Source organism: Filobasidium floriforme (assembly GCF_021052385.1).
Source record: "Filobasidium floriforme strain CBS 6241 chromosome Unknown HD553scaffold_22, whole genome shotgun sequence".
NCBI classification, from domain to species: Eukaryota; Fungi; Basidiomycota; class Tremellomycetes; order Filobasidiales; family Filobasidiaceae; genus Filobasidium; species Filobasidium floriforme.
The window spans coordinates 1-18,380 of NW_025763643.1; the positions used below are offsets into that span (position 1 = coordinate 1).

Consider the following 18,380-nt stretch of genomic DNA (forward strand, 5'->3'; position numbering starts at 1 on the left):
CTAACCCCTAACCCCTAACCCTATAATCCCAAATTTAGACGGTGGGAATGATGTGAACGCTGGTTATAGCGGGAGTGGGAAGGAGGAGGTGACCAGTGGTGGTAGTCCGATGATGGAACGGGGTGATGCGACGGATAAACGTGGACCCGGAGCTAAAGCTAGACCTGCGATCGAAGTCAGCGTGGGGATGGACGGGGCGGACGTCTTGCAGCAACAACGACGGCCCGAGGATCAGGACCAGGTCGAGCATGACGATTGGCCCAACAGCCACTTGGTGAGTCCCGATCCCCTCCGCCTTCGAATATCAAATCCACATCATGCTCGCGATCGTTGACCTAGTCTTCCGATTTCACCTCGTTGCATCTCGATTCATATTCCCCCCGGTGACTTTTATTTTACAGGTCGAGAACGAGACTGGCGAATTCCAAGTATTCGGTCCGACCTCTTCTCTGCGTCACCTAGTCGCCTTGCGTCAATCGTCCGTCGAACGGGAAAGGGAGCGAGAACACGCTCGACCGGGGACGGAGGAACCTATCCGGCCGGCTCCTGGTATCGGCACGAGCACGACAGGCGGTCGGGCGACCAGGATCAAGATCGCCCCTGGATCTAGTCCACATCCAGGTTCTGGTACAGCTCGTGCCAGAACAGGGCAGGAGGTCGATAACCCCGGCTCGTCCCAGTCACTTGCGCTTGTTGGGGAGGACCATCTCGACCTCCAGCTTCGGAACATTGGTGGGGAGATGGATTTCCGGCGTTACCTGCCTCGAGACGTCGTCATCTCTAGGGAAGAACACGATGAGGCGTTGGATCAGTTCTTCCGGTACCATGCTTCGTGGGGTGAGTCGTTCCCTGTCTTGATCGGAAGCGAGACTGTGTGCTAATTGAGTTTGAGTTACTATTTTGATTTACGATCTTACTTCGCAGGTCAACAGACTCATCCGGTCCACTTCCGTACCGATATGCAACTCGCCCTCTCTCCTGCATCCACCTCCTATTCATCCTCTTCAGCCCGCGCACGGACGGCCCACTACTCGCCCATGCTGCACAATGCCATCCTCTCGATCGGTCTCCGCTTCCTTTCCCATTCTTCCTCCCATTCCAACCACGACCTCTCTTCTCTGGACACCCTTCGCAAGTTCTCTGACGAGGCCAAGAAACACATGCGGACCGAAGGGATGAACCCCAGCGTGGCCACCGTGCAGGCATTGGCTCATCTAGCTTCACATCACAACCTGATGGCGGAACATAACCTTGGGTGGTTACAAATCGGGATGGCCGTACGGTGCGGATTGACACGTGAGTTCACGTCGGGGGTAGCCTTTGAGATGGTTATGCATTGCTCGGCTGACAATGCTCGGTATTTATACAGTTGGGCTGAATGTCGATCCGGCGCTGCTCGTGCGGAGCGGCAGGTTGACCGAGGTGCAGGCAAGAGATGTAAGTATAGTATCGGAAACTTTGGATGGAGGGATTCGTGCGCTGACGGTGCTTTATTGTCGCATGTCATCGCTAATTACAGAGAAACGTTACCTACTGGATGACTTTCGTACAAGAAGGACTTTGGGCGCCCTATATCGGACGACCCGTCAATTGGCCCGCTCATACGTGAGGTTCTTGACTCGCTAGAAAACCAAACACCCCTAATACTCTCGTCCCGTTCGTCGGTAGTACCACTCCACCCTCGATCGACACCAACCTCGATCAATTGCCCTGGGTGGCCCCTTCAGGTAGACTCGCGCTCGATAGTCAACCGGGGATGATCAGTTCGGCCTTTGTAGAGACCGTCAAACTCATGGCTATCGGAGACAAGATCCTCAATACTCTGTGAGTCGGCTCAGGCTGGACTCATCCTGCGTGACCGCTCTAATCCCAGGTCCGTCGGCAGTTATGGTATTACAGCAGACCTCGTCGCACTGAGTCGTTCTGGAGCCATCAGTGATATTAGGCGAGTCGGAATCAGCTCGATACGACTGCATGAAGCTAATACCATCGTCCTTGTCGCTAGCCTGAGTCTCAGTACCTGGTTGGAGGCCTTGCCGCCTGCCCTCAAGCTGAACAGTCATTCGATCCGGAGCGCCCTTCCGCACATCTTGACCATGCACATAAGTTGGGCCTCGTTCATGATCATGCTCCACAAGCCGTTCTACCGCCCGCTCGTAAACTTGCCCACAACTGGAAATGGAGAACAGCCTGCATCGAATCACAACGCTATGCTCGCCGTCAAGGTAAGACCTTTTCTCTCAAAGTTGCCAGCATGCCATGCTGATTCATTTCGCCTCGCTCCTAAGCAATGCGATCGAGCTGCTGTGCAAATCGGATCCCTACTTCAGACATGGCACAAACTCCACGACCTCCGCTTCGCACCGCCCTGCATCCTCGAAAGCTGCTTTACAGCCGGAACCACCCACTTGCTCGCCTACACATGTGCGCGGACGCAGCGCAAACAACTCGAGGCGCTCGCTAGGGCGAAAGAGTGTACCCGGCTGATGGAGACCATGGCTGCCTCTTGGCCTGCGGCACAGCAGAAGCATGAGCTGTTGGAACAGCTTACGGCGCAATACATCGCAAAGAACCCGCCAGAGATCTCGAGTGAGGAACGTGATGAGGGCTTGAAGGGACATGCGGACCCACCTGTTGTCGATCTCGCTGAGTCGTTCGGGACGGTGAATCCTTACGGCTCGGTAGAAGAGCCGGAAACTGGGTCCATCGCGCCTTCTGCGGCCACTCCGATACAACAGATCCGCTCCCCGGCACATCCACGACAAGAAACAGGACCGTCGCAACCGTATTATTTGCCCGATCAGAGTTTCCAGCTGCCCTATAGCATGCCTATGGCTGCTTTTCCTACTGGCTATACACCTCCTATCGGGACCGGGACGATTGAACCCAGCGTATTTCAATTCGGTGACAACGAGGCGAACCCTCCCTTTATACAACCACCTCCCGGACTTGCTCGGTGGAACGTCTCGGCGTTGGCTCCTCCCACCGTAGCGGCACCGATGTCGTCGTTGCCACAGGATCCTTCAACTTCGTCTTCCTGGATGCCCCCGGCCGACCTTGCTGATTTCGATATCAACTCTTTTGAAACCCCCGAATGGGACGTCGATACGCTAGCTATGCTGGATCCGGCTCTATGGATAAACGATGGGTCGTACCAGGTGGTGCAGCAGCAAGAACAGATACAACCGTCGCATAATTCAGACCAACAGCGACAGGGCCATCAACAACAATACCAACAGCCGCAACAATGTCTCCAACAATCATATCAGCAGCAACAATCAACCGCTTCGTATCAGCAATATCGCTGAAAGCCATGAGCCTGGTAAGACCCGCTCGGCTGCTCCCGCGCTTGCATTCCCGGGAAAAGTCCTTGTATATTTGCCTCAGGACATGAGTCGATGACCATTGAACAATTGCTCGCTACCGCCACCCCGGGCATTGTCCTGGCTTGCACTTTCGCCATTGCGTACCCGTGCAAGATCCCGTTTTAAAAAGCTTCCGCTGGATCATGACCGGCTCGGCAGAAAAAGTCACCAAATCGCCAAGTCTTTGGGTTCGTCGGTCTGATTCTATTGAACATATAGATACTCAGAAGTGCTTGTGGCGATGGAGCTTTATCGAGTGGGTATCGTTCATGCAACAACTGAGAGCGCGTTCGACCGAAACGATCTATCAAAGACCTGAACATTTCGGCTAAGCCTGTTCGACTGCTACCTTTCACGCCATTTACGGGAGCAAACCCTACGGATCTTGAAGATGGATCGTATACGCTCGAGTGGCCAGGAAGATCAACTTCCAGTGGTGATGACAGAGACGCCATCGGGATCGGAGACTACGACCACGTCCAGACAGCCGAAAATCGATCGCAGATTGCTTTGGTACAAATGGGTCGGGAGGGGGATGTACCTGGATGTAAAGCGCCGGATACCTTACTTTGCGAGTGATTGGAAAGACGCCTGGAATTACCGAGTCGTGCCGGCTACGTTTGTGAGTGTATCACTACCCAGTGTTCGACTCGGAAAGGTTGGCTGATCTCTGTGATTTCCTGAATAGATGATCTTTTTTGTAAACGTAAGTGGCTGATCGTGCCCTTCTGGAGAATATGCAAAGCCCATGTAGCGGACCCTGAGAGCAGGTACTTCCCGGAATCGCATTCGCTCTGGACCTAGTGGAATCTACAGGTCAGACGGGGGTTCAAGAAGTACTACTCGCTACCGTAAGCCTAGTGATACCTACACCAGTATCTCGTCTGTTGGCTGTTAACCGCAAGATCCCGACCTCCCGATAATTCTGCAGTTCGTTGCCGCTGCCGCTTCCTCACTGCTATCATGTCAGCCCCTACTCATCTCCGGGGTCACCGGACCAATCACAATCTTCAACAAGACGATCTACGACATCTTTGTCCGGGACGGTGCAGCGAGCCCTGGTGATGGGTTCGACTACCTGCAGTTCATCGGTTGGGTCTACATGTGGGCCGCGATCTTGCATTGGGTATCGGCGCTTTTGAACGGTAAGTTCCGCCCTATCTCTCCAACGCAAGGTTCAATGTACAAGCTGATAAATGGCGACCGGGCTGTTTAGTATGTGCGCTGTTGAAGTATGTGACAAAATTTCCTTGCGAGACGTTCGGGTTTTATGTGGCCATGGTGTACCGTGAGTATCGTCCACACATCAGCAAAATCACGTCGGTCAGCTCGCTAAATGGTTCTACTCGCCTTATCAGTCCAAGTAAGTGGAACCTCGACCAGACAACTCCCAAGCGCCGGGCTCAAATCACTCGATTCTATAGTACGGGATCCAGGTTGTTACCCGTCAATTCCACCAGTCGGAAGACACTGCTGCTTTCCTCGGCATTCTGTGAGTCGTTAGGCAGCGACACTCGAATCTCGTCAGCGGGCTGACTGCTTATGTCTTGCCTTGGCGCCCTTAGTCTCGCGGTCCTCACCTGCGTTATTCCTCACCTCTTCGACCTCCTCTTCCACTCTCCCTTCATGCACAAACACCTGCGCCGAGTCTGTGCCGACTACGGAATGCCAGTAACGATTATCGCCATATCCGGGTTCGCCTACTGGGGCAGGTTCGCTCAGTACACCGAGGAAGCCGAGATGACGGTCCCTACTAATGGAGCGTTTACGGCCGCTATGGGCCGAAGCTGGGTGGTCCCGTTCTGGGAGCTGCCTGGCAAATACGTTGGGATCGCTTTTCCGTTTGCGATAATCCTCTGGATTTTGTTCTTGTTCGAGTGAGCTAAGCGTTCCTACTGCTGCCAGAAGGAAAGACGCTCATCTGCCTCTTGCTTCTCTCCAGCCACAACGTCTCGGTATGTTCAGCTCCGGATCGGCCGCCTCCATGCATCTGATCCTGATTTGTCTCGTTATCTCAGTCTCTGATCGCCCAATCAACCGAGTTCCCGCTTGTCAAGCCTGCAGGCTTCCATTGGGACTTTTTTGTCCTCGGCATCACGACGATGATCTCTGGTATATTTGGATTACCCGCACCCAATGGTCCATCGATGATTCCAGATCTACAGGAAAGATTTCATCGGGTAGCTTACCTCGATCCCGTTTACAGGCCTGATACCTCAAGCACCGTTACATACCCAGTCGCTTCTGATATTCGGAGCCGGAGAACCTCCTGAGACCGAACAGGACCGCATGGAGATGGGTCCCATGGTGGCGCATGGCGGTAAAGCCCCGGTCCTTCCCTCAAGCAACGAGAAACGCGGTCCGACCGATATCAAGCGGGATATCGAAGCGCTCCAAGAACAGTTGAATTTGGAAAAGCGGGTGGCCGTAGTCGAGCAAAGGGTATCGGTACTGGTACAAGGGCTGTTTTGTCAGTTTCAATCTCGAGCTCGCGCTTTCGTGAGGGAGCTGTGCTGACTTGGTATCTGATCGCAGGCATTGTCATGATGACGGGTCCCTTCGAGACGTTGATCGGATTCATTCCCAAGGGAGTCATCGCAGGGCTTTTTTGGTAGGTTCAGTATCGGCCATACCGTCGCCGCTTGACTATACGCTCAATCATCGACCAAACGTATAACAGGTACATGGGGACCTCGGCCCTGTTCTCTAGCGGTGTGACGGAACACTTTCTCTACCTCATCCGGGACGGACACCTCACATCCCCTGCGCACCCTTTGCACGGAGTCAGGAAGAGCCGCCTGCTCATCTGGCTATGGTTCGAACTCATCGGTTTTGCGGCGACGTTTGCCATAACGAACACGATCGCTTCCATAGGTGAGCTTAGCCGGTTCCCACCTTGCTCGATCCTGCCTCGCTTATTTGTCATGTTCACTGTCGATTTCGCCGTACAGGCTTCCCCATCGTAATCGCCTTGTTGATCCCGTTCCGCATATTGGTCGTTCCTCGACTCGGATGGTTTACGGATGAGGAGCTCGAGATCTTGGATGGACCCGTGGCCAGCGACTTTACGATGGAGAGTATGGACGCGCTTAGGAAGGGTCAGTAGACCAGTCTCAGCCGTGTTCTTGTACTTCTGCAATAGCTAGACTACTTCATGATCTCGTCAACTTTATTTCTGACCGAGTAGGCTGTCGATTTTCCCGTTACCCCACAAAGGTTTTATAGCGAAAGCTTTTGCTTCGGGTCGGAGAGCGGCATCACAAGAAGTCGTAAAAAGGAAAACCCGAAAATTATAACATAAGAGTCCACGTCCCGAGAATTATAAGCAAAGCACAAAAGTCCACAGCCCGAAAATTATACAAGTTGGTACCGGTGGAAAAAACCCAGTGGGAAAAACCGGTACCCCTAACTACGACGGAACACGAAACTATGAGAAATCCAAAACGATAAAGGTCCTTGTCCGGTAAAAGTCCTCGAACCGATCCGTGAGCGTTCTTCCTCCTCCTTGTGATGCGACGCAATGACGATGTCGACGCCGAGTTCCCCACGCCCGATCCGTGTATGTACGAGGCGATAGGGATAAAGATGAAATCCGTCCGTAATGGTTTCGGTGTCGTACGATCCTCCGCCCGGTCCGTGTATATGTTACCAACCGAAAGAGATCGAGAGACCCTGTTGTTGGTCAGCCTTCGACTCCCCGTCCCGAACCCGTACTCACCCTCTCCCCGCCCAAGGAACCCCTCACGCCTCCGACGACAGAGCGAACCCGTAACACCTGAAAAGGAGTCCACCAACTTTGCCTTTCGGAAAAGCAAAGTTCAGAATTAATCCCCCCCTCGATACGTGGCGGACCCGGATCGCGATCTTGTACCCTGACTTTTACGCTCTGATATCCCCGAAGGGTTTTGAGAAGCGTGACGCCCTCATTCCCCACCGTTCAGGGTGGCGGCCGGGCTAACCCGCGAAGAGCCGGAGAGGATGCACCGGTCTGGCAAGCGTTCGTTCTAGGTCGTTCCCGATATCGAGTTGAGAAAAAGTCCCTCCCTATTGCCGCTCGTCGGGGCGTTCGATGGCGAGGTCGTTGATCGAGAAGACGCGAAGAGTTCCCGGAGAAGAAAAGAGAGATCGTCCAGGTCCAAGAGGAGAGATAAAGGTTGTGATTGTGGTTGTTGGTTGCGGATCTGGTCGGAGTGTCGTTATAGATCTTCCGAGAAAAAAAAAGAGGACGTGGAATGGCGGAGGGGGTCTGCGAGTGCAGTCGAGATCGAGAAACCATCAGCACAGGGAATCCTGTTCCAGGAGACCAAACCGGACTTACTTTATTGCGTAGCCCGAATGACAATCTAGACGAACCAAACCGGAACAGACCACATCGATCGAAGGTCAACACGAAATACTTAATAGCGAAGACCGACGAAGCCGGACCCGAACTCACCGTTTCCCAGACTACTTCGAAGCGTCGGATAGAGTTCCGACCTAGTAGGTCTCCTCCTCATCCTCGATCTCCTGGCCCCTCTCGTCGGCGGTCCACATAGAAGGAGGGATGACCAACCTGGAAAAGTCGGTCCACACTCGTCGAGCCTGTTCGAGTATGAGAGCGTGTAGTCAAGCTATAAGCATACGACTACGCAGACAAGTTGAGTGTGTGCGAGAGCTCACCTGCTGTTCGGCGAACCTGGCATCCTCCTCGTCCTGGTTCTCCGGTTCGGTCAAATACAACTCGGGAACGGACAAGGTGATCCGAGGGACCGTGTCGGCCTGGCAGCGCTTCTTGATATCTCCTAGCATGACCAGGGCCTCTGCGATCTCCTCTTCGGTAAGGGTCCTCGTCTGGTAGGCCTTTCGAGCCTGTTCTTCCGATTCCTTGCGGGCCTGTTCAGACTTGGCGATCTCGGCGACCCGGACGTCGAGCTTCTCGTTGAGCCGGAGGGCGAAGGTCTTGTCGGCATCGGTGATCTCGTGGTAGACGACCTCGTGGCTGTGATCGTTGACGGCGAGGTGCAGGTGGGAATGAGATTGGTGTGGATGTCGAGGGTATGGAGGGTTGGCGACGGTAGAGATGGAAGTCGATCAATGTTGACGACGACGGAGACGATGTTGATGTTGCAGGTCGGCGATGACCGAGTTCGAAGTGGGCGAGGCGGCGAAGACGATGACAGACCGAAGGAGTGAATCGTTATCGACCAAGTCGGCGGCGGTAGAGTAAAGTGGGACCGGGCGGAGGGAAGACGAAGAATAAGACGAGAATTAAACACAAAAAAGGACGATCAGCGATCCCATCCGATCCAATACCCCTCCCGAGTCGCACGCGAAACTTACTAAGCCGGCACCCCCCTGTAGCTGAAACAGCTGACCTCCCTGCTCCCAAACCTACAAGCCCTCTGCCTAGGCTCCTCACAGTTCCAGTTGGCAGGCAACTCAGGGACTACCATAGGGGGCAGACCCATCATCTTCCTCTCCTGATTGATGGTCTCTTGGAGAGGGAAGGTCTTGTTCATCTTGGTGATGAATTGGAGGTCGTCGATCCCGAAGGCGGCCTGGATGGAGGGATGAAGCGCGAGCGAGGTAGGAACGGGCGATGTTGAAACGGACCGAGGTGGGGAGCGGGCGATAACGCAGAGGAAGGGGCGGGTGAAGTTGGACGTCGATGTATGGTATGAGATCGATGTAGTGTGTAGTGCGATGAGATGGACGAGCCGAAAAGCAGACCGAGGAAGAAGCAAAGAGAAGTATAAGTCGATCAGCATTCGGACTCGGAAAAACATGGCCAGAGACCGAGGTGTTCGAAAGACTTACGGCCATTCGCTATAATCCCGTAATACGTCCCGTAGAAGTAGACCGTTATAAGATCCGAAATCCGGGTAGATCATATTGATGTAGACCGAGGTAAGAGGTAAGATCCGATACCAGGCGATGGCGATGAAGAAGGTCGTACGAGTATACGAGCGTAGATGTAGATGAAGGGGAAGGGATATGGGTGCGAGCGTACGAGGCGAGTGTGGCCGATGATCGATAGTCGATGATGATGGTCGATAATTGATAGTAGATCGTAGTCGAATTCAAGGCCGGAGGTCGAAGAGCGGATTTGGAAAGGATGTCGGATGAGGCGAGAGATAGAAGGTAGAAGTGAAAGCGGGAAATTATGATATGGGTCAGCATACGAGTCTACTTTTGATTCGGTCTAGGTCGAGGTTGACGTCGAGGGTCTAGGTCGAGGTCGAAGTCGTAAAGAAGACGAAATCGAGGTCGAACGGACAGGGAAGGGAAAGAGGGAAAAGAAGAGAAAGAGAAAGAGGGAACTTACGCAGTCGTCCTATATATATATAAGAACCGAGAACCAATCCGATCCGATGTATCGCAGTCGTACGATGATCCCGAGAGACCCGAGAAGCAAGAGGTCACGAGTTGCGAGTGGCGAATGACGAGACCGAAGAGAGAACAAAGAAAGTAAAGTGAAGCAAGTTGTCGAGGATCAGCGATCGGAAGATCATCAAAAGGGATTTCAAATCGCAGTCGATGACGATGACGGAGGATCGGGCTGGATCGGATCGAGGTCGAAAGGAGGGGGTCGAGGTGGATCGAGGTGGAACGGGGTGGGTCGTGCTTCGGGGACGACGACGACGACGATAGCGAAGGGGTATGTATATGTCGACGTATCGGTATCGATGTAGATAGGGACGAGGACGGAGAGGGGGAGATCGATCGATCGAACGAATGAAGAAGACAACTTACGACCATCTTGCTCCTCTTCAAAGCAGACTTGACCGGCACCTTGGTCCTGTGGGCCGGGATGGTGGTGGTTCGGACCTCTTCTGGGGTGGTGATGGTCATCTACAGTACGAGCGATGTCGGCGGCGGCGGTGGTCGTCGAGGATCGGGAGGATCGACGACGAAGATGATAGAGGTCGAGGACGAAGACGAAAGCAAAGCAGAGCAAACGACGAACGAAGTCAGCTCTCCATCCCTAAACTGAACCTAACCGGACCGAACCCCCCCTCCGACATCGACGATGATACGTACCTTCGGCGACAAAGCCTTCAGCGCCTTCTTGATCGCCTCGACCCCCCTCCTGATCTCCCTCAACTCCCTGTCCTTCCGGTCCTGGTCCCGCTTGATCCGGGCGGCCAGGGCGGCCTCTCGATTGGCTTTGGCTTGTTTGAGGGCGGCCTTGCTGTAGTATGGATGGCGGGTGTCGAGTGTGGAGTGTCGAGGCGATGATAGGATGAGAAGAGATGAGGAGGAGTCAGCTTGCGTTCGGGTAAGAGATGAGAAGAGACCGAACCGAACTAGACCAGACTGGACTTACCGAGCCTCCAAACTAGCGATCCTCTCCTTCCTCTCCGCATCCTCCTTCGCCCTCTTCTCTTCCCTCGCAGCGGCCTCCCGTGCCCGCTGAGCTTGCCTGGACTCGATCGTAGAAGAAATAGAAACTTTGTTAGCGACGACGGAAGTGGAGGAGGATTGGGACTTAGCGGTCTTCGATTTCGAGTCCGAAACGATCCGGGCGGGCCTCGAGGTCGTGGTCGTGGTCGAAGTCGAAGGGGTCCTCCTGGCGATAGAGGGGACAGCGGGTTTGGCGATAGAGACGGGGGTGGAAGAAGAGGAGGAGAGGGTCTTCTTCGAGGATACGAGGGGGGGAGAGGAAGAGGTGGACGAGGGGATAGCGGCGACCCGGAGAGTGGAAGAAGCGGTAGCTCGTGCGTAAGACATTGTTGTTCGGTTTTTGAAGCGTTTGGTAGTGGAAGTGGAAGTGGATTGGGATAGGGAATAGGGAAAACTTTTAACGTATGTTTAAAGCTGAAGAGAAAAAGAGAAAAAGAAGAAAGAGAAGAGGGGGGATGAAGTGTTTGTCGTCCAGATGGTCTGGACTATATGGCCGGACGAAGACGGACCGTCGCGTCCCTCGAACGCGCTCTACAGGGGGACGCGACGAGGGTTCTCACGACCTTTCCAGGGTCGAACGCTTGCGCAAGCGTCCAGCATGCCAAGCACCGGTACACTCTCACCCCATTGGTACCCGGAGGAGTCCGTCATTCCCGGGGGGGGGACGTCGACGAGTAGATGTTCGTGCGATATTCCACCCCGCGGCGCGAAGACCACACGGAACGAGTTTCTACATCTTTGCCACGATGTGGGGGAGGCGCACTGTATGATGACGATGACGACGCTTATGACTAGGTAGTGCGATAGATCGTTCTTCAACAACCTGCCATCTCTCTTACCTTGTCCCCTGCTAGAATGTTCTCGGACGATCCTCTCGTGCTGATGCGCCGTCCGGGTTGGCGGGCGTAAGGACCTCGTAGCCTGGGTACTGTAGATGTTGAACATGCCCGACTACGCATTCCATTCTGCGCTTACCTCTGTCGCTTATCGAGCTTGGAATATGTGTCAACGTCCAGCCATCTCACTTCCCCTACTTTTCAGCCGTTGGCAAGGACGGCCGGTGGTCGTCGTTTCTTTAGGTAGATGTTCAATCTCGTACCGCTCAGGTACGATCACTATGAGATGAGCACAGCGGCGCATGTACGACAGACAAGGGGCCCGTAGGGGGTCATCATCTAGTCCCAAGCCATCTAATGATCGTTCTCTACCCCTGCTCCCGTCATGGCACATGCGGGGAGAACGGGGGAGAACGTCGTAGCTGCAACAGATATCGCAATGTGCAGCTCTCGACATCGTAAACAGCGGCTCGAACATGGGTCTCAGACGCTAAGCGCAGATGCGCATCCGTGAGATGTGCATGAGAAACGTAGGCTATAATCTCATCGTTCTCTCTCTCTCTCTCTTCCCTTTCGGGCTTCACGTTGCTACTCAAACTCTTACAGCCCAGATCGCCAGCCCAGATCGTCAGCCCAGATCGTCAGCCCAGATCGCCCCCTCGCAGCTAGGTGTTGAGTAGATGTTGAACCTCGCGCGCGTGGGGGGGCGTAAGCGCACTCTCAGGTAGATGGGGCGACGCGTATGAAATTCCGTTTCAGCAGGTCATTGACGATATAGGTTCGACTGCCAGGCCATTTGACAATCTACTCCTACCTTGGATAGGATCATGGTTGCGGATTCCGGATTGATATTCCCTGTTCAGCTGATGAGGTGGTTCGTTTCATTGAGTATATTTCTAGGTGAATGTTGGACATGCATGGTTTCAGCGCGGGAATCGTGGCGTAAGCGCGCGCGCAAACAAAATTCGTCCCAGAAGACCTCGATCGTCAAACCGCAAACCTTGAATGACTTGCTTTGATCGATTGCGGACTATGAAAACGACGAGTCTACCAACACGGCTTCTTATTCTAGGTTCGGATAGAGCGCTGATTCGGTACGTGACGTATTGAAATGGCGTCTCCGAAGCGTAGTAGCATGGCGACGCGTAGGAATAACATACTGCCCCTGGTGCTAGTAGCGTGGGGTATCGATGCAGCCGCACGGGGGTCGCAGGAGCCGCTTGACAGCTGGTTATAGATCCGCTACTGGATGATCACGACCATATGTTTCTGTTGTAAGCAGGTAGCGACTGTCTCGGATGCTCCGAATCGGGAATGTCGAGAGATGTTTGGATTTGACGAGAAACCCCGGTGTACAGTAAGCGCGCGCGAGGGCGCAAACGTTTGGTGTGTGGAACTCTGAATGGCTTGTTCTGACCGATAGAGGACGATGTACTGATTTTACCGACAAGCTACTTGCAAACTTCCGTCGTCTCTTCGCCTCTTTTTTGACTGATTTGACCGGCCCACACTCTGTGCAGTGCCAGAGACCCGCCAATGCAGTAGTATAGACAGATCACCCTTCCCACGATATTCTAAGCTCGTTCCGGGAAGAAGCTGGGGTAAGCTCGACGGAAAGCAAAGCCGATCGAAGTGAGCAGAAGGGCTTCTTCTTCTAGGTTCCGCTGATAGTGCGATGCAGCAGGTAGATATCTCCCCCCCGGAATGTGGTAGGTTGTCACGTTGCGTTAAGAACCATGTCCAGGTGCGGTTCTCACAGTGCTCTATAGGCGCGGATGCAGGCGCGCGATGGAGGTCGTCGCCATCCCAATCCAGCCCGGATCGCAAGGGGTTCGGTCCAGTACCCATCGAGGGATCGACTGATTCCCGGGATTCTTGTTTGCAAGACCGCACCAGACGTGTTTCCTCTCCATCAGAACGACAAGTCGAGCTTGATTGTTCGAGCAACGTTCTAAAGGTCTTGTCATCACAATCTCCTGCGCCAGCACGAAAAACCATCGAAGATACCTCTCCTGAAACACCTTATTCTTTACGATGTCGGATCGACCGCCCCCCCGGCGTCCTATGTATAGGCCAGCTCTCTCGTGCAACGAGAATATAGAACGTTGGTCGGCCAAGAGTTATTGGGACAAAGGCATCGGTGCGCAAATCGGGGTCGGATCGCCGGCCGTCTTGCGCCAAGTCAAGGAAGAGCGTGAGAAGAAGAGGCAGCTTAAAGAGAGTAAGGAGAAGACGGAGGGGAGCGATGACGATGATGAGTCGGACGATGAGTATGAGAAGGACGAGATCCCTGGGAAATGGGTGGTCATCAGGAAGATCGGAGTGGGCAACAACTCGAACGCGTGGTTGGCGAAGGATAACCTGTGAGCGATCGATCTGGTCCGGTCCTGGTTGACGGTACCTGAACGCGCTGACCATCTTTGTCAACTCGAAACTGTTGGGATAGATCGGGACAAGTTGTCGCCCTCAAGATTCCCGCCCGGGCCGGGTACACCGAGCCTCCGACCGAAAAGGACGTTCTCCTCAAGCTCTCTCACCGATACTCTCAACCCGCACTCGTCAAACCCGGATTGACCAACCTCATCCGGCTGTACGAGTGCACGCCCGTTCAACCTGGCTGGGGCGCGGAAGCACTCGTTCTGGAACCGCTCTCCATCAGCATGGAAGGGCTTGTAGAACTATTCAAAACGGAAGGGACCCAGATCCCGATCGACTTCGCTAGAAAGACAGCGAGGGGTTTAACCGAGGGGATCCGGTACATGCACGAAGAGATGAGCTTGATCTACTTGGGTGAGATGAGGTCTAGCTTCCGACTAGTGCGGCCGACCGACACTCGACTAATACAAAGGCCTCTCGATTCCTAGGTTGCAAACCGGCGAACGTTCTTTTTCGAGTACCCGACATGCAGCGTCACGTCCAAGAAGAGATGGAGGCTGCTCCCTCGCCCAAACCTTACCAGGCCATCAAAATCCAGCCGATCGGTATGGGCTTATGGGATGATCCCAACCGGCAGCGAGAATTCTTCGAGCACGCGACGGTCGTCATGACCGATTTCGGAAGATGTAAGCAGGGTCATACTTGAACTCGCTCTTGTCCGTCAAGCTGATTTGTTGATGCACAAACGACTCGACTCGTCCGCTATGCAGCGCAATGGGAGCACAAGAAGGAAGGCTACCCTGTGCTCAACCGTAGGATGTGTCCGCCTGAATATTGGGTCCAGCTGGAGTTGACCAGGGGTAAACCTCTCGATATGCACTGGGGAAGACCTGTCGACATCTGGACCATCGGGACCACCGTGAGTGGACGCAATCACAATATCGTGATTCGGCTAGTGCGTTGACGATATTGAAATGCCCCCATGTCAGATGGCCTTCATGTTGTTGGGTGTCGACATGTTATGTAGCCGAGGAGGTCGACGTCAAGCCCTCCGGGACATTGCTGCTGAGATCTGTGGCTATTCGCACAAGTTTGTCAAGGATTTTCCAAAAGTGCGCGATATCCTCGACCGGAAAGGTGAGTTCTGGCCTCACGACGACATCGTTCGATTCAGCTTCCTGACCAGTAGCGACTACACGATTGTCTTCAACATCAGGCAAGTTCAGGGGATATCCGATGCCCGGTGACGAAGTTGGTGCCGGCCTCATCTGGGACCTGAAACTAAGTGTGGCAGCAGGGGATCTCGAGGGGACGTATGCATTCTTGCGCAAGTGTCTCACTATCAGACCCAAGATGCGCCCTACCGCGAGCGAGCTCTTGAAGCATCCTTGGTTGAACCTGGATGGCCCGTCGGACAAGAAGGCGGAAGATGACATGGATCTCGACTCTGGTTGCGAAGTCTCCGAGAGTAGCGATTCCTCGTGCGAGCATGACTCTGACGGAAGTCTCGTCGACAACGCGATGTCGATGTCGTCTTCCGGCGCCGAGACCCCGCTCGACAGCGAGCAAATGGTGATCGATCAAGTCGACCAAGACATGGAAATCTCGACTTCCGACGTTTCAGGTCCAGGAAGCGCTTAGTAGAATAGTAGAATGCGGCTCCTTCAATTATGTAGTCTCCCGAACGTACACGTATAGCTTTGTCAACGTATAATTCTCCGTTGGATGTGTCCCTGCCCTACATGCGGGGTACTAGCCTGTCGCAATTTTCCTTCATATTATGATTTCCGGAGTCCTTTTTGACAACTCCCACGTCGCCCTGCCTGATTGATACACTCGGACCGGGTTTCGACTCGATGAAAATCATCTTCTCGTTCTAGCTATGCGTTGTAACTTTCATGGAATTCCTCACATCCTCGTTATGATTCCGTTCTCTGATGCGCTTGACTCATGCCCAGGCTATCTAGACGGCCACAAAGGTACCGTTGTAATTCCCCCCGGGACATCTGAATCCGAGGTCCGGGTTCGACTCTTCGCCGACGTTGATGCAGATGACGTTCGGCTCCAGGACCGGCTGGGGGAACACCTGAATGTTCTCCATCGTGAATCCGCTGCAGGTGGTCGAATTACTGCATTCGAGCACGACCGAGTGTGTTCCCGGGTTCTCTCGGTCGGAGATGGAGGCGTCGTACCAGCAAGGGTCCGAGACGCAAGATCGGTCGCCAGGATCGTAATAGTTGATGTTACCAGCGAAGTTTCGGAACGAGCTGCCAAGAAAAGCGGGTCAGTAGAGTGCCGCGACAAGAAGTCTTCAGCCGGCCGACTTGACTCACATGTCCTTGAGGATCACGCTCGAGTTGTTCGGCCTGCCTGTTACCGCTCCGTTCTCGATCTGAGACTGCTGGGATCCCTGGTTGAAGTATGTCTGGGTGACAAAGATCGGGAATCTGCAATAGCGGAACTACGGTCAGTAATCGATCGAGACGTCCGCCCAGCGCTCCACGTAGACTCACGTCACATTGTTGAGCCTAAAGTTCTCATAGGTAACATTCGATACCAACCCCTGCCCTCCGACCCAAGACTTGATCCGACTAGCATAGACCGCCCCATCGACCGTAATATCCCGAATGGTGACGTTCGAGACGCTAGCGAACAACCCTTGATTTTGACCCAGAGACCCGATACTCATCCCGTGCGAGTGATGTCCGATGTATCCGTTCTGTACGAGCACGTTGGCAGCGCCGCTCTGGATGGCCACTGCATCGTCACCGTTCGAGACGGTGAACCCGTCGATCACAACGCCGTCCGCCCTGCGAGCGTGAAGTCACACCGATCAATCAGCCCGAGCACTCTCAAGCCTGTCAGTATGGTTGACTAACATGATATCGAACCCATCGGTATTGAAGGGAAACCCTCCGCTAGTAAACGCATCGATGATAGTCTTCTTGATCGTAAAATTGGTCCCGCTGATGGCCATATTCCTGCAGATACCACACGTTAGTACGACGGCATGTGGAATCGGGAAAGATCGTCTCACCAAGCGATCGGCTTCCTAACTTTCCATCCATCGATATAAGCATTGTTCAACTCAAAGTTGGCTAGATGAGGCCGACCCAGAAGTCCAGTCCCAGTTGGGTTCTCAGCGTTTTTGTCCCACCAAGCTTGTCCATAAGCTGTACAATATCCCGTCCCGACGACCAAGCTAGTCAGCTGTACTGCTCTAGAAGACATTATTATCGGGACGGAAACCTTACCGTAAATCCACCCGGACGAGACGTTCTTGCTACCATACCACGAGACATCATCTCCCTGCAAGGACATCCAGACTCCGGACAACCAAGCTGTTCCCGTAGCGTTGACTGCGGTTTCCTCGGCGAGAGATCAGCCGCCGTGCGGTTTTCCCTTTGACCACCCTTGAAGGGGACTCACCGATAGCCTGTACAGTGGGGATATCTTGCGGCAGGTGAATGTTCCCCTTGAGGTGTATATCGACGTTTGAAAGGTTGGTCGCCCGGAAGGGAGTCATGACGAAGCTTTCAAGCAAACAATTCAGTCATCTTCACTTCGATCACACCACCGGCTGGGTGGACTTACTAATCGACACCCTCTTCAAATACGACCGTCCCATCTTTGGCGCAATCCATAAAAGCCTTGTTGATAGCAGGCGTATCATCGGTTGCATTGGATCCTCCCGCAGGAACGACACAAGTCTTGCTCTTGTTCGATGGTGTGGAGTCGTTCTCCCTTGAGACGAGTGAAGGGAACGCCGAGGCTGTAGCCAACAAAGGCAGGATGGCGGTAAGGGTTTTCAGCTGCATGTTGATTGCTGGATGGCCGAGAGCTATCTGTGTCTTTCCGAGCAGATAGAGGTGCTCCCTGTACCCTTCGTCCGTTCTGCTTCATCGCTTCTTATACATCATGGCGACCCTCGGACGAAGACCGGTTGAACGAGATTCTTGCCATCCGGGGCCTCGACCGGATCGATGCCCCGGACCGCGGGGTGCGAGCTAAATCTGGAAGGCCTTTAGAATGAGCCAAGAACCATGCTGTCAGTCCACGCTAGTCTCATAATTGTCTGGTCAAGTGACCACTTCGACAATCACCTCGAAGAGCGACGAACACCGACCGGAATATCTCCCTCCCTCTTTCAGCGCGCGCTAAAGACGTGCTCCGGATCGAGCACCGGGCCGGACCAGCGATGCTGTCGATCCGGCAAGGGAGGCTATGGAATCTCGATCGAGTTGATTAGCGTCCGATGATACGCATGGTGGTCTATGACCTGAGGCTCGTCGACAGCTTGGTAGCATTGCTCGAGGTTGCCTCATACGAGACGTCTGCAGGTCGTCGCGCTATGGTCTCACGCCGTTCACAGCGGCTCGTTATCCGTTTTAAATCGCCTTCGCCAGATCGCCTTGTCTGC

At 53.9% G+C, this 18,380-nt stretch overlaps 5 protein-coding genes across 5 annotated transcripts; 3 read left to right on the plus strand and 2 right to left on the minus strand.

The window, feature by feature from the left end:
• Window positions 1-728: 728 nt before the first annotated feature.
• On the plus strand, window positions 729-2,765 carry HD553DRAFT_258381 (fungal-specific transcription factor domain-containing protein; the record flags this gene model as incomplete). The annotated part of the gene is made up of 7 exons (XM_046177380.1): window positions 729-837; window positions 925-1,296; window positions 1,370-1,437; window positions 1,520-1,605; window positions 1,669-1,824; window positions 1,886-2,225; window positions 2,289-2,765. Coding segments are annotated over 7 exons (1,608 nt in total), but the record flags the coding sequence as incomplete, so codon positions are not given.
• A 1,111-nt stretch (window positions 2,766-3,876) lies between these two features.
• On the plus strand, window positions 3,877-6,459 carry HD553DRAFT_361987 (putative anion transporter; the record flags this gene model as incomplete). Its single annotated transcript, XM_046183983.1, has 14 exons — window positions 3,877-3,987; window positions 4,054-4,071; window positions 4,136-4,216; window positions 4,297-4,510; window positions 4,582-4,653; window positions 4,724-4,728; window positions 4,790-4,857; window positions 4,931-5,242; window positions 5,308-5,320; window positions 5,384-5,504; window positions 5,572-5,835; window positions 5,901-5,976; window positions 6,046-6,239; window positions 6,317-6,459. Coding segments are annotated over 14 exons (1,692 nt in total), but the record flags the coding sequence as incomplete, so codon positions are not given.
• Window positions 6,460-7,841: 1,382 nt separating this feature from the next.
• On the minus strand, window positions 7,842-11,075 carry HD553DRAFT_326056 (uncharacterized protein; the record flags this gene model as incomplete). The annotated part of the gene is made up of 9 exons (XM_046181670.1): window positions 7,842-7,946; window positions 8,025-8,343; window positions 8,685-8,902; window positions 8,958-9,170; window positions 9,355-9,546; window positions 9,670-9,678; window positions 10,098-10,196; window positions 10,386-10,536; window positions 10,672-11,075. The coding sequence occupies 9 exons, from the start codon at window positions 11,073-11,075 to the stop codon at window positions 7,842-7,844; spliced, it is 1,710 nt and encodes a 569-aa protein (XP_046033799.1).
• A 1,758-nt stretch (window positions 11,076-12,833) lies between these two features.
• Window positions 12,834-15,666, plus strand: HD553DRAFT_336933 (kinase-like domain-containing protein; the record flags this gene model as incomplete). Its single annotated transcript, XM_046182253.1, has 8 exons — window positions 12,834-12,858; window positions 13,105-13,216; window positions 13,657-13,947; window positions 14,031-14,374; window positions 14,449-14,646; window positions 14,731-14,879; window positions 14,950-15,097; window positions 15,177-15,666. 8 exons carry the CDS (start codon window positions 12,834-12,836, stop codon window positions 15,599-15,601), a joined length of 1,692 nt encoding a protein of 563 aa, XP_046033800.1. The 3' UTR covers window positions 15,602-15,666.
• Window positions 15,667-15,843: 177 nt separating this feature from the next.
• Window positions 15,844-18,120, minus strand: HD553DRAFT_117981 (pectin lyase fold/virulence factor). Its single transcript, XM_046176467.1, has 9 exons — window positions 18,064-18,120; window positions 17,555-17,982; window positions 17,390-17,493; window positions 17,215-17,319; window positions 16,998-17,133; window positions 16,840-16,941; window positions 16,474-16,770; window positions 16,294-16,407; window positions 15,844-16,227 (listed from the first exon to the last, which is right to left on the minus strand). Exons 2-9 carry the CDS (start codon window positions 17,776-17,778, stop codon window positions 15,924-15,926), a joined length of 1,386 nt encoding a protein of 461 aa, XP_046033801.1. The 5' UTR covers window positions 17,779-17,982; window positions 18,064-18,120; the 3' UTR covers window positions 15,844-15,923.
• Window positions 18,121-18,380: the final 260 nt, after the last annotated feature.

Bases quoted from the DNA above. Each gene is read 5' to 3' on its own strand.
- HD553DRAFT_117981 (XM_046176467.1), bottom strand. From the start codon at position 17,778: ATGCAGCTGAAAACCCTTACCGCCATCCTGCCTTTGTTGGCTACAGCC. The intron at 17,134-17,214 runs GTAAGGTTTCCG...GATATTGTACAG, and splicing joins CTCGTCCGGGTGGATTTACG to CTTATGGACAAGCTTGGTGG. The intron at 16,408-16,473 runs GTGAGTCTACGT...CCGCTATTGCAG, and splicing joins TTTAGGCTCAACAATGTGAC to ATTCCCGATCTTTGTCACCC.